The sequence below is a fragment of the Agelaius tricolor genome, unplaced genomic scaffold (genome assembly GCF_023055355.1).
Source record: "Agelaius tricolor isolate 1412-34295 unplaced genomic scaffold, bAgeTri1.0.p SCAF_4, whole genome shotgun sequence".
Classification (NCBI taxonomy): domain Eukaryota; kingdom Metazoa; phylum Chordata; class Aves; order Passeriformes; family Icteridae; genus Agelaius; species Agelaius tricolor.
Window position 1 is genome coordinate 26,914,731 of NW_027269264.1, and position 14,574 is coordinate 26,929,304.

A 14,574-nucleotide genomic window follows, 5' to 3' on the forward strand; every position below is an offset into this window, starting at 1 on the left:
GACACTGGTGCCAGCTTCTTTCTTTTAAGAAAGTTGTGTGTTTATTAAGCTCGGTTTGTTTACAAGAAAACTTTTTTAAACATTAATTAATGTAGAGAAGAAAATTTTGCTTCTTTATTTGTGGCAAGAAGAAGACATGACACATGCATGCAGAGTTAGAGCTCCCTGGCTCTATTTCCATCACTTAGAAAGTAGGCACTCACCACAGTCCTGAAATACATGTTTTACTAAACACCTCACAAGCAGCCAGGACATAGATGACAAATCCTTAGGGAAGTCTTTTTCCTGACTGATGAATGGTTTACTTTGGGAGTTTTCTTCTTGTAACAGACCCCAAAAACCCTTTGGAGAAACTCTGATTCAGAATCAGCAGGGTTAGGCATACACCCTTACACAGGGAGGGATACACATTGTAAGGCATGACCAGAAAGCATGGATTCTTTTTATCTGTGAAAAATCTGTGTAGCTCTGTAATCTTTTTTTCCACAGATATCATCATGACAGCTCTGAGACTCTCACTGATGAAATTTTCTTTGCAGCCTCAGATGGCATCCATTTTGTAGAGTTCATCCTGCAGGTCAAGGTCAGTGTGTTGCGTGTTTCTGAGAGTGATTGTCTGTGTGGAGGCAAATGGTTCAAAGCTTGACCTTTGAAAGTCCTTGCATTACCTTGGAAACTGGAAGATAATGGATATGTTAGGCTTCCATTTCAACGGTAGGTTTCAGGTTCATGTGGCAAAACTAAGAGGAGCTTTGACTTGCACTTTGTACTTAAACTATAATTATCTAGCTTGGTTTACTTACGTCTTTTATTCTTAATTCAGCTGGTTTCTTTTTGCTCATAGAGAAAGCTCAGTGTAATCTTACAGTGGCATCAAGCTGTTAGTTTGAGCTGCAAAGCAGTGTACTGAAACAACTGGCTTCCACTGAAATGAACAGCAAGGAAATTTAAATTATTTTTCTGATTAGGTGTTGCCTGTGAATGATGAGCTACCTGTTATGCAAACAGGCCTTGTTCCCATGCTCCACTGCCTGGAGGGTGAAGAAGTAGTCCTCTCCTCGGAGTACATTTATGCCACAGATGTGGACAGCGATGACATGGAGCTGGTGTTCATGCTGGCCCGCCAGCCCCACCATGGGGTAGTGAGCAGAGCTGGCACTGCCGTGGATCGTTTCTCCCAGGCTGATGTCATCGCTGGTTTAGTCACATACAAGCACACCAGTAAGTGAGCTAAAGACACAATTAGAATGAAAGGTGGTCAGACAAGTATTAGTAAAAAATATCTTAACCTGAATCCACACCTTTGCAGAATTCCAGTAGGAACTTAGAAACCATGCGTTGTGACGAGGGAAAAAAATAAACTGGCTTTAAAAAAGACCTGTCTGATAGACAACTACCAAATGTTTTAATATGTTCTCCAGATCCCTGCTTGAACTGAAAATTATATTCGAACAAGTATATGAAAGCACCACAATCCAGGAGGAACACTTTCACTACTTTCACTGTTGCTGACAAAATATATTGGGCTTTTTTGACAAAATTATTATTGAGTACAAACTACAGTATTTTGATATGTTTTATGGTAGTAAAACCCCACATTTTTACTTCTTCCTTGCCTCTCCAATCGAGAAGGCTATCTACTTTGGACAGATCATAGTCTTTCCATACCACAAGATAAAGAAAGTTCTGACTTTCTTAAAGACAAAAAAATGTTTAAAATGCTTTTTTTTGTGGTTTTATTGTTAGCACCTTTTTAAAAAAAAAATTACTGGCAGAAATCAAAGGCTGGTAAACTCCCTTTCTTACTTAAATTTATCCTTTCATTGGGATTGATTTATCCATTCTACATCTCTGAATAGCAGCTTTAGTGTTTTTTCCCCTGAAACATTCTGGTTTTCTCTTTAATTATTCTGTAATTCTGTGTTAGCATGGAGAATAGATGTGGTATTTTCAAGCTTGGCACTGTCAAAAATGAGCAGCTGGTATTTGAAAAGGAAGTACTTAATTGTGGCCACCAACAACAAACTTTTCTTCTGCATTCTAAAGACATCACATACTGTGTTTCAATGACAATATTTTGCAGAGGCAATGAAGTTGTACTACCAAGGGTGTAGTGTTTGTGGTTTTCATTTCCAAATTTCTAACATTAAATGTGCTGTCAGCAGGTATCACAAGAGAAGTCTGGGAGTCACTTTCCTTTGCAGGCTGCTTATTAATGTTATCTTGCAGCAATGCAAGACACAGGCTGCCAGAAGTGCTGGCAGCTGGAATGCTCTGAGCTCACAGATTCTTCTTGCAAGGGGTGGCAGTTCCCCAGTGCTGTACCAGTGCACACTTTAAATGTGATTGCATATAGGCATAATATACAGTACAGTAATAAAGTACAGCAATTAAGCACAGCCCTTGTTATAGTCTATTTTGTAAGGATAAGAAGCACATAGGAATACATGCATTACTTGCTGTATTAAATTTTTTCTTTTGAAAGAGCATGGATATTACCATTTGTCATAGAGGAAAACATATATAAAAGAAAGATTTTCCTACATTCCTTGAGAAGAAGTGCAGAAAAAACACTTTTCCCACACAATATAAATTTTGTACATACATTAGTGCACAAAGAACAGAATCTTGAGGACTATTAGCCATGTTATTACAATATAACATACTATCATAACATTACAATTATAACATTATAATTACTATAAAAATACTAAGCCTCTTTTCTACACCCTCTTATTATATCATAGAAGTGAGCTGGTTAAAATTAATTATTAACAACAAACCAAATCTCTAACCAAGCAGCACCCCACCAGTCAGAATTAAGAATTCCAGTAATTTTGCTGCTGCTTTCTTTTTCTTCTGACTTGATATTGAAGACTGTCCTTGCAGGATAAAAATTAGTCTTCAGGAAGTTTTGGTAAATAATTTCTTCTAAATATTTTTTCCCAGGTGGTGAGATTGGCCTGACTCCTTGCATTGAGATCCTAACCTTGATTGTCTCTGATGGCGAGGCTGGCCTAGATGTGGAAGACTGCTGTTATGATGGACTTCCTTCCCCCCCAGTTTCACGTGATGATCCCTTTCCTGTCTATGATCTTAACATCACTGTGCTTCCAGTGGACAACCAGCCTCCATCAATTGTAACCGGTGAAAGCTTCCTCTCAATATAGCAGTACAAAGGGGGCTACCCAGTGCTGTAATGGCTAAAGACTCAGGGTGGCTTTTTTTGTTATTTGATTTTTTAGCATTAGAAATAGTTAGTTGAGATCAGCATACAAAAGTTTTGTATCAGAATTTTCATCAATTTTATTTTCATTTCCTTGTACAGTGCAAACACCCAATCCAGCTGCCAGGGCAAGTATGATCTGGCTGCTCTTCAGCTGCATGTGTAAAGCATGCAGTTAGAGATAAGAGCACTCAGATCTGCTCCCCACCATGTCTACATGCTAATTCCTGCATATGTAAGCTATTTCTAGGTAAAAGTGATCTATATCTTGTCCCTGAACTGAATTCATGGCTCAACAAGAATCAGGTTTATACAGGGCAAAAGCATAACCATAAATAACCATAAATAGAGATATTTATTTACCTTTGTGTGTAGAACATAAAACAGAAATTTGGGACAGAATCATTATATTTAATTATTCTAGCAAATAAAGACAAAAGCTATACATTAATAGATATGAAGCCACATTTTCTCAACTACTCTTCAGAATCTAAGAAATTCAGTTAAAATGGAAATAGAGTTCATAATGTACATCTAGTCCAACTGCAGCCCATTATGTGAAATTTCCATCAATTTCCTGGGCTTTCTAGTGTGGTCTGTGGTGTACATATTAAAAGTATGTTTTTTCTATGCTTGTGTCTTTCAATGTCATTTGTTTGTAAATATCAGGTATATGTTATGTATCTCAGAGACTATTTAAGCATATGTATGAGTAGTTTTGTAATTTGCAGGCGCTCACCCAAGTAATGTTCTGGAAATGAAGCATTGTCCCAGCAGGGAAATTAAGCAGTGATGCATGAAAAATTGTTCATTACGAGCAATTCTTAACAGCACTCATGTAATTAATGCTCTGACAAACAGAGGTAACAACTGTTCTTGAGCAGTACATAAACCTTAGCTAATAACTTAACCAGTAAAAAAATTTCATGATCCTCTTCTTCTCTACTTCTGTGATGGCAAAAGCAGAGATGTCAGTGAAAGCAGAGAAGAAAACATTAAAACAAAACCCCTCAGTAATTCAGTATTTGTTGTATTTCCTCCCTTTGTTATTATTTCCATTCTTATTAAAAACAACAGTAAAATCAGCTCATGACCAATAATGCTTAACATGTTTTTTTGTGCACAGGTGCAAGCTTTGTGGTGGAGGAGGGCTCCTCAGCAGCCCTTACTACCAAACATTTGTTTGCCACTGACCCTGACACCACTGCAGATGACTTAGAGTTCGTGCTGGTTTCTCCTCCCCAGTTTGGTTACATTGAAAACATACTGCCTTCTCCTGGGTTTGAGAAGAGCAACATTGGAATAAGCATAGGTAAGTCTTAACAATTTAGGATAATCAAGCAGATTAGATCTGGAGGGCTTGTGGAAAGCTCTGCAGTGGGCTCTGGTGGTGCAGATGCAGGTGTGGGCATTCATACAGACTTATGAGGAATGCAGGTGCTAACTAATGAAGAGCAGTGGGACTTTGTGAAGGAGTTCAAAGGGAGACTAAAGCAATGCAAATGTGAAGAATCGGCCCTTGAAGCAAACAAGGTAACACTTGTTTTATGCATCCAGCTGAGATCTCTTAGAAGTCATGATATGAAATGCAAATCTGCTCTCCCTGCCTTTCTCTTCAGTCCCCCATGAAAGACTCCAGTGTCCCTTCACCTACACCTCTGCCAATTAAATGCAGTAGCCTGGGTCCCACATTTGTTTCCAAGCAAAGTTGCAGAAGTGATAGAGGTGGTGTTTGACCTAGATGACAACTTACCTTGTCCACTTTCAAACTGTGAAAGGCAGTTTCACCCTCAGCAGAACACATTGTGACAGGATTTGTAATGCTATCAGCTTTTACCAGGCATCTTCAGCTGGAAACCTGTAATCACTGAGTCTTTAAGTTCTCCTTTTTGTGGTCTGTCAGTCAAAATGTAATTAGAATAATATAATTATAGAATCATTTAGCTTGGAAAAAGCATAAAATCCAGTGATTAACCTAGCACTATCAAGGAATCTTGGACCTCAGACATTTTCCTACCTATTATTTGAGTTGGTTTTATGTGGGCTCAGTTTTGCAGTCTGAACTGAAAAGTGAGAAGCTTCAGAATCCCACCTGAAGCAAAATTATGCATTTTTGGGGGGAAAGCGCTTGTTTCCTGCAGTAACATGTGCAATGTAACTCTTACCATCAAAAAATGACAAAGAACTTAAAAAATTCAAGTTATTTATTCTTTGAAAAAAGACATAGTTTCAATTTTTTTGATGATGGATAAGACTAGGAGACATGAAAGTATTGTGCTAACTCATTTTCTTTTTAAAATCTGTAGGTTCATTTCAGCTGAAGCACCTGAAAGCCATGAATATAAACTATGTTCAAGCCAGGCACGTGCGAATGGAGCCAACAGAAGACAAATTTGTACTTTATGTCACTGATGGGCTACATCGCTCAGCAGAGACTCCATTTTTTGTGCTAATCAGCCCAACCAATGATGAAGTTCCAGAATTCATAGTCAGGAATATTACTGTAAGGAAATAAGCAAAATGCCTGTCATAGAACTACTTTAACCAGAAACCACTCTTTAATATAAATAAGAACATTGTCCTTATACCTGTTTCTCTGCATATTTCCCTTACTTTTTGTTGTTCAGCCTACTTCAGGAAACAGCCCAGTGAAATCCCATGTAAACCTATAAGACAGAACTTCAGTGGGATAGGAGCAGTGCATAGGTCTTGGAAATTTGCACTTAAATAAAAAGAAGTGATCAAATCTTTAAACAAATATGTGATCTAGAAAGCAGTGAAGATCTTTCATCTCCTTCTGCATTCCTAAGAGCTTTCACATTTTTAATAGAGTATTTTTAAATATTTCTGGCATAGCTTCTCCCCTCTCTGTAGACTGTCATTAATATAAATAATTCCATGAACAGAGTGTAAACTTACTGAAAAGTAAAAAGTGGATGTATAAATCTATATGCATCCACATTTTTAGATACCTTTATATATTAAAAGGCTTTCTCCTTTGTGCATTTCTGAGCACTAGATTTGGCACTGATTTAATGCATTTTCTATTAATCTGGGCAAAATGATCTCCTTATTGAAACTTCTCTCTTCATCACTGTAACCACTTTCTCTGTCTCTTAAACTGGTTGAAATCAGTGGCTGGTTAAAAATCTACTTGGTAAGGGTGGATTAATCAAGAGATACACTTGTACACAAAAATACTCATGAAACCACACTAGAATTCTATTATTTCTTTTTATGTAAAATAATTGGATATTTTTTCTCTCACGTTCAGGTTCAAGAAGGGGAGATGAAAGAGCTGGATCTGTCTGTTATCAATGCAGTTGATCTGGATGTGCCTCAAGACCCTCTGGTATTTGGGGTTGTGCAGATGCCCTCCTACGGGTTCCTTATTAATGGTGTTCACGGCAGTGATGTTCTGCACTACAAAGAGTTAATTAACCATGACCACCACAGCCATGGGTTGCTTGTTCATGACTTTTCCATGGAACTACTGAGGAATGGTAGGTGCAGCATTCTTCTTACAATGGTCTTTCATTATTTTGATGAGGCAAGTGGCACACCAAAGAAATCTTCACCATTTATTTATTCACTTGCCTTATGTTTATTTTCAAGACAATGTTTAGGAATGGAAGTTGTCCATATTTAATGCTATCCTGATCTATTGATTTTAGGAACTGTCTATAAAATCATCCTGAGAGACCTCTGCATTGAAAAGGATAGTAATATGAGTAGGAAAATCATCTATTCTGAAAAGAAATAAAAGGAATAATGTAACATAATTTAACATCATCAAATAGATTTGTAAAAGTTTTACAGTATCTAGAATAGAGAGACAGCAAGATTGATTTAAAAACACATTAACTGATCATGATGTTTCTTCAAATGATCACAGAATTGTAAAACATTTTAGGTTGCCAGGGACCTTTAGGGGTCAACTAGTCCACCTCCCCTCCCATGGGCAGGCACAAATTGCACTGGACCAGGTTGCCTAAAGCCACATTCAACCTGACCTTGAACACTTCCAGTGTTTCACAACCTCTCTGGACAAACTGTTCCAGTGTCTCACTACTCTCACTGTAGAACATTTTGTCCTTATGTCCAACCTAAACCTACTCCTGCCCCTTGTTAGGTCACTACAGGCATTGGTAATAAGTCTCTCTATCTCTCCTATAAACCTTCTTTAGACATTGAAAGGCTATATATATACCATATGTCTAGCAATAAACATACAAATTGGGACTCCACAGCTTAGCACGAGCAGTCAGCCTGCTTTAAAGCAGCAATGTGTTTCAAGTACATGTAATGAAAAAGTGTATTTAACAGTGCAAGGAATATGGTGGATCCCTCCTGACTGTGGCTATTTAGTAAAACATGGAATCTATCACTATAAAGGGGAGCATGAATTCAATACTGTTACTCAAATTTCAGTTCAGCCCTCAAAATCAGAGGAAAGATTTTTTGTCTCTCTGTCTGTCTAATACGAACCTCCAGAAATATCAGGGGTCCACTCCAAATTCTTCTGCCTTCCCAAGTCTTGGTTTTGACTTTCTTTTTTGGCTTTTGCCTGGTATCCACAATGGTGATTGAGGCATCTTTAGCCTAAAACATCTGATTGTCCATGGTCATAGATACAAAGCCAGCTGTCCTTCCAAAGGCTTCTTCAAAGTTCCCTGAGGATTATTTAAAGCACAGGAAAGTGTTGCCTGACAATTTCATCCTCTCTATAGTTCCCATCAAAGTGATTTGGAATAAGGAGAGGAGAAGAAATGTACCTTTTTCAGATTGACAGAGACTCCTTTTTTGGACAGTCACTCCTTACTTAGGTCAGGCTGGTGACCTTGAGTCAATAGTATGTTGCTAGATCACTGATCAGCAATGTTAATCAAACTCATCTTCTGATAGCTAAGGCAAGTTTGTTGTTACCTTAGCATATGGGGAGAGGAGATGGAAGAAAGGTGATTGAAGCAGAGTGAAATTATGAGAGGGGTTTTGCAGGAGTCAGATTAAATTTTTCTTTCCATTTATTTCACTCATTGTCCCTCTCCCTCTCTTTTTCTCTTATTTTCCCCCCTTCCTGCCTCACATAGGAATGAAACTGATGTACATGCATGACAACTCTGAAAATCTCACTGACAGTTTTAAAATTCAGCTATCAGATGGAAAACATAAAGTCCTCAGAACCATTTCAGTAAACATCATTCCAGTTAATGATGAGAAACCAGCGCTGAGCAAGTAAGTCACATGTTTCTGTTCCTGACAGGGGGATGTTTAGACAAAATGATGGAAAAGAGAACAAAACACCAAATCATACAATCATGCCATTGTTAAGGTTGGAAAAGGCCTTTAAGGTAATCAAAGCCAACCACCAGTTGGATTTTTTCCATCCCAGCATGTTTACCATTAAACAATATCTGGTGTCTGATGCAAAGAGGGAGCCATAACAAGCAACAGAATAATGTCAATAAAAATGTTTCTATATAGGTCTCTTTCTATCAGCCTGTTTAACAAAAAAATTTTTACTGAAAAGAGAGCTTTAGTGTTGCTTAGTGTTGCTCTACATTAAACAAATAGAGGAAAAATAAAAGTGTGGGGGGAAAAATTTTGGTTGTTTCTTTCATAAGTTGCTTCAAGGTGTTTGCCAGCTGTTGTACCTCTGCTGAACACTGACCACCATGATACTGCTTTTCTCTTCCCTAAGACAAAGACCTGCCTAAAATACCCCTCTGAAAGCAGCTCTGGATTTTGGAATGGGAGGATCCACAAGGCTGAAGCAGGAGAAGGGCTTACCGATTATAATTCTCTTCTTTTATATTCTAAAACTTTTCTCTGCCATAATTCAACTGCTGCAAAAGTACACACTAACTTCCCTTACACTTCAAAGCTAGGAGTCATAAATGAATTAGACATGATAAGAAATTACCTGACAGACCTGCCTATAGATAGGCAGCTGGCTGCAAGAGAGTCAAACCTCCCGGGCATTTTAAAAAGGAGTTTATCCCTTGGGTTCTCCAACTGATGACAGACAGAGCATCAGGACCTCCATATCCCTTGGGTTCTCCAGCTGTCACAGAGCATCAGGACCTCCATACTTGTGACTGTTTTCCAGCCCCAGACTGACAAACAGGAAGCTAAGGTCCAAAGGTTTTGTGGGAATAGCTCTGAAACTCTAAAGTTTGCATTTCAGACTCACAACTGCCACTAAGGAGGGAATTTCTGATCCATCAGGGTATTTGGCCTACTTTCAGATCAGAGTGATTATTAATTTTTTACCAGGTAGAGCTTCCTGCAATAACAAATGTCACTTTCTTAGTTAAAAGATTTTCAATGACCACATAATGCTAACATTTGAGAATTTTCAGTTAGAATAAAGAGTATAATTTATGTATACATATATCATATTCAGATAATTATTGATAATTACCTATTTGGTCCTCACATGCTATAGCTTGTTGATAGGCCATTTTCCACCCCCTCTCAGTGAAAGAAGATGATGAAGTTCAAGAAGTCAAGTGTTTTTAGCTTTGCCCAGCTAGATCCAGAAACTGTTGCTTCCTTGTCTGGCAATATTAGGTCTCACCACTTGCCATTCCTGTGGTGAACAATTTCACAGATTGAAAAATTTACTCCCAAAATAGCTATTCCTTTATAAAAAGGAATAGCTGTTACCCCTCCACTTAGATGAGATGTGTGGCCAGTATTTAAGCAGTAGTGCTTTAAGAAAATGTTCAGTTTGACACTGAGGTGATTTAGCTGCCACATTAAGTCACTATATGTTCACTATAGGGTACAGAGTTCCTTATACTAGTGCAGTTTTACAGCTGAATATGGGGCAGTACTTGAAAGCTTTCCTTAACCTTTTGATCTTCGGGCACTGTCCACCCCAGGGATTTTCAGCTCTCATCTCCATTAGTTATGGTCAACAGACTGAAGAACCTGTGATGGGATGTTTTTGGCTGGCAAACAGTGCCTCCTATTCAGAGTGATTGCCAAAACCTCAATCTGTCACCTCTTGGATTGCATCCTGTAGCAGAGAGTACCCTTGGGGAATGTAAAGCCTTCACACATTCCTCTTGAGAGCTTCCCAAAATGAGATGTGGGTGCTAGAAGGAGTACAGAGAAGAAGCCAGTTAGATACAGTTGTGTCTCCTACAGATAAAGGTGAGCCTTGAAGACTAGCTGTTTGAAAGACAGTCATTTCCTAAATAAGCAACCAGTCCATTAGAGCCACTATTGTTGTGCTCTATATTGACAGTAATAGTGCAATCTACTGGTTTACATAGTCTTATTCCTATAAATTGTATGAAGGTGAGCAGAATAAGGTACAGGGGAATAAGAGATATGTTAAATCAGTGTTTTAGGTATCTTTGTTGTTTCTTACCATTGTAAGGAGAAGCTTGTCTGCACTGCTTGATTTTTTTACTCTTTTGAACTGAAATAGGCACCCTTCTTCTATTTTCTCTGAAATTGTCATTTCTCTCAGCATTTGTTTAATCCATATTTCTGGCAGAGAAATTACATGTTAAAAAGGTTCCTTTATTGCATTAATAGATTACTTTTAATTTTTTCAGGAAGAACGATATAGAGGTGAACATAGGTGAAACTCATATAATTTCTAGCGCTGTTCTGTCAGCAGAAGATAAAGATACCCCCAGGGAGAGAATTTACTACTTATTTGAAAGAATTCCAGAAAATGGTCAGCTTCAGCTCAAGGTTAGTCTTTGTACTTCAACAAAAAGCAGGCATGCAAAGAACTCTCTCTTTTTAGGGCAAAATGAAGTTCATTTTCCTTTTCTCCCAAATGCCTGTCATATTCTGAAGTAGACAGCTTGGCCTGTTTAATTGTTGAAGGGGCAACAACAATGATGCTGTCCCAGAGGCTTTGGCATTAAAACCCAGATCCTGACACGAGAAGATGGAAGGTAAAAAACATGGCAGACCATCTGAGGTGAAAATTGAGAGAAATTCTGGGATAATAATCCCACAAAGGGGGAAAATCAAGCTGGGGGGAATGGGGAAAATCTCTGGTTAAAAAAACCAACTCTTACTTCAGTTACTTCAGGGTTCAGAAAGCATGGAAGGGGTTGCATGTTAAAGAGTGAGTAATACCCCATCAACTAGAAGAAAAGCACAGGGGGAAAGAAGGGAAATGGAAGATGATAGAAAGGATGTGTCAAGAGAAATCACAAAAATTAAGATTAGAAATGGAACGCAAGATGATCATCTGTTGACCTAAAATAAGAAAAAGGAACAAAGATTGAAAAAAATGCCTCTTTTAAATAGTGTGCATATGTGATAGAAATAAAATTCTGCTTCTAAATCTTGTGAACTTGAAAAGCATTTTGATGCTGGATCTCAATGTCAATATGTGAATTTTATGGTGTAAGTCGGGGGTTTTTTTGGTTTTGGTTTTTTTTTTGTTTTGTTTTGGTTTTGTTTTTTGGGTTTTTTGTTTTTTTTTTTTTTTTTTTTTTTTGGTTGGTTGTTTTTTTGGTTGGTTGGTTGGTTGGTTTTTTGGTATTTTTCTTTTTGCAGTTGAGGACCTCTGGGGCTTAAAACTTCCACACTCCCTGAAGCTATTTCTCATGCTGTTTTAGCTATGATTTCAGCTAGGATCAAGAGCAGATTTGTGAAATTAAGAAATAGAAAACATAAGCTGGGTCAGGAACTATTTAATTTTCATCTTGGTGTCTGACTGAGAAGTGTGCATAAAATGATTTCCTAGAGTAAAAGTGGCTAAACTCCATTTAACTCTATATTATTAATGATCATTGTATCTTCTCCAGCCTTATATCTGCTGGAAAAAAACTCCAGTTTTTTGCTGCCCTTCAAAACATACTATGAGCAAAAAGTCTATAGAAGGAAAGCCAGGTAGCTGCCACTAACAGCCTATATAACTACAAAGAAACACAAATAACTGAGAAGGATGCATGGGTGATTATCAGTTAATGAAGGATGCTTACGTTTTCTAGGTAGGACAAGGGTGGGTTACTCTCCTAACTGGAATGAAGTGCACTCAGGAAGAGCTGGATATGAACCTTGTGAGATATGTCCACACAGGAACTGTGGGGTCCAAGAAAAAAGACAGCTTCACATTTTACCTCTGGGATGGGTACAACAGATCCCCAGCTGTGGACTTCTACATAAATATCAAGGACTTGGAAAAGGGTAAAGATCCACTAAACTTGATGTTTTACAGTGCCTGTTTCTGAAACCAAGATATTTGAGTATGTGTCTTGATCCTTTCCTTAGATAGGCTCTGGCCAGTGTTCCTGCAGATCCTGTAAATTTAACTGCTCGGATTTCACTGTTGGCCAGGTCCTGGGATTTGAAAAGGCTCTGGTGAATACAATGTGTTGCACCTTGCCTCCCAGGACTACCAGCTGCTTTGCAAATAGAGCTAAACATATCTTTCTGAAACTAGCTTTATGTCTGAGTAAAGCAGCACAGAAAAATGGCAAGAATATAAAAAGTAGGCAAAAGACTGTTCAGAAACAGCTCTCTCTTCCAGGTTATTCTACAGCCTTCCGGTCTCTCTTTTTTTATTTCCTCTCTATTAGAAACATAAAGGTTTACCTGACAATGCTAAGATTGGAAGACGTGTCAAAAGAGGTTGTGGTCTCTTCATCCTTGGCCTCAAAAGGGTAATAGTTTTCAGGTTTCAAGAGGATAAAGCCCCAAGCATTGTGGCAATGGCTGATCTCATGGCTGACCCTGCTTTGAGCAGAAGGTTGAACAAAGATATCCTGAAGTCCCTTCCATGCTGAATTTCTCTATAATCTTAAAGTCTTTTAGTTTTTCTACCAGGCATGGCTTTCCTGTGGCTAAACAATGCAGAAGAGATCATCCAGTTCAACATGACTATTTTAGTGTTGTTTTGTCTATTCTGCAGGAGACATTGCTGTTTTTACAAAACTCCTTAGAGTGCCAAAAGGAGATCACAGCTACATTACAACTGATGTCCTCCTTGCATTGGATGGTACTGACAGGCCAGAGGAGCTCCTTTATGTGATAACCTCCCCACCCCAGTATGGACAAATAGAGTATGTCAGCTATCCTGGCATTCCCATTACGAGCTTCAGTCAAATGGATGTAGCACGACAGATTGTCTGCTATGTTCACAAAGCCAAGGCAGTTGTTCGTGAAGATACATTCAGGTAAGGGGTAGTACCCCACCCCCCAAGCTCTTCCCCTTGAATTTTTGAGGTATTTAAAAACCTGCACTACGCAACCCCAAAAAAACCACCCAAAACCCCCCAAAAGAATTTATTAAAAGAGCTGGAGGCTCTATGTGAATTCCCAATGTTTATATAGCGCATCTATTTCTACTGCAATAAATATAGTTGGGAATGCTTTGGTAATAAATGAATTTTCTCATTGACTCTGAAAACATAATCAGAGACACATTTACTCAATACCAGCTTCAACATTATTATAGTACCTGGACATACACAGCTGTTAAGATTTGAGCGAGAGAGAAGGATTGAGAACATACTTGGTGGAATGTTCCTTTGGTTTCTTGCTACAGCTGGATGTGGTAAAGCTGGTCCATTCAGGTATTAAATAAAAGCTTTCTTATCTGTGAGGTTATAATTTATCATATTAATTTGATTATGGCTTTTTGAATCCCTAAGTATTCTGGAATATAATGAAAACCAGTGCACTTAATATATTTTGACACTACCATTGGCATGCTATTTTGACATGGAAATTCATGTAGACTCTTGAAATTTTGAGGTAAATCCATAGGTTTATGGCATAGGCTACCTACAGGCCCAGTTCAGTAGCCTAATGATAGTTATTTTCACCTATTTCTGAAATTTTCCACTTAGAACAGTTTAGACTAGGTGCATTCATTTTGTTCTTAAATGAACCTCTCTTGGTTATAAAGTAAAATGATGCAATGAATGATCATCAGATAAAGAGCAGATGTTCTGTGGACAGTTTAGTAAAAAAGGCCAAAAACAGGGAAAAGAAAAAGCTCAAAAATAAAGAAAATGTTTCTAAAAGAAGAATGCTTACTTTTTGCTAATATTGGTAATTTTCTCTGAAAACAGCTTTTGACAGAAGATGGACTTATTGTAAAATTCCAAATTAAGAGATTATTATTTTTCATTTTCATACTAAAAATTAAAGAATTGACTCCTAAGAGCTGAAATTCAGAAAAGACTCCTTTTTACATTCTCCTAGAATAGACTTCTGATCTGAATGACTTTTTCTGTGAGACATGATGAAGTACAAGAACATGTTGCATCATTCAGTTTGAGAACTTTTTGCAGGCAAGTCAAGCAAGTGGGGCATGGAGACATCAAATAAATTTCCCTATGATACTGGGTGAGGTAGCATTG

General features: G+C 38.0%; 1 protein-coding gene across 3 annotated transcripts in view; it reads left to right on the top strand.

Moving 5' to 3' along the window:
- The window catches only part of FREM1 (FRAS1 related extracellular matrix 1), a 56,492-nt gene that overhangs the window by 18,271 nt on the left and 23,647 nt on the right, over positions 1–14,574 (top strand). For all 3 annotated transcript variants that reach the window (XM_071424975.1, XM_071424976.1, XM_071424977.1), the window contains exons 14-23: positions 490–583; positions 969–1,221; positions 2,950–3,147; positions 4,353–4,538; positions 5,533–5,729; positions 6,501–6,729; positions 8,317–8,461; positions 10,798–10,939; positions 12,199–12,394; positions 13,119–13,383. In XM_071424975.1, coding sequence (XP_071281076.1) covers positions 490–583; positions 969–1,221; positions 2,950–3,147; positions 4,353–4,538; positions 5,533–5,729; positions 6,501–6,729; positions 8,317–8,461; positions 10,798–10,939; positions 12,199–12,394; positions 13,119–13,383 — 1,905 coding nt within the window. The remainder of the gene's footprint in view (positions 1–489; positions 584–968; positions 1,222–2,949; positions 3,148–4,352; positions 4,539–5,532; positions 5,730–6,500; positions 6,730–8,316; positions 8,462–10,797; positions 10,940–12,198; positions 12,395–13,118; positions 13,384–14,574) is intronic.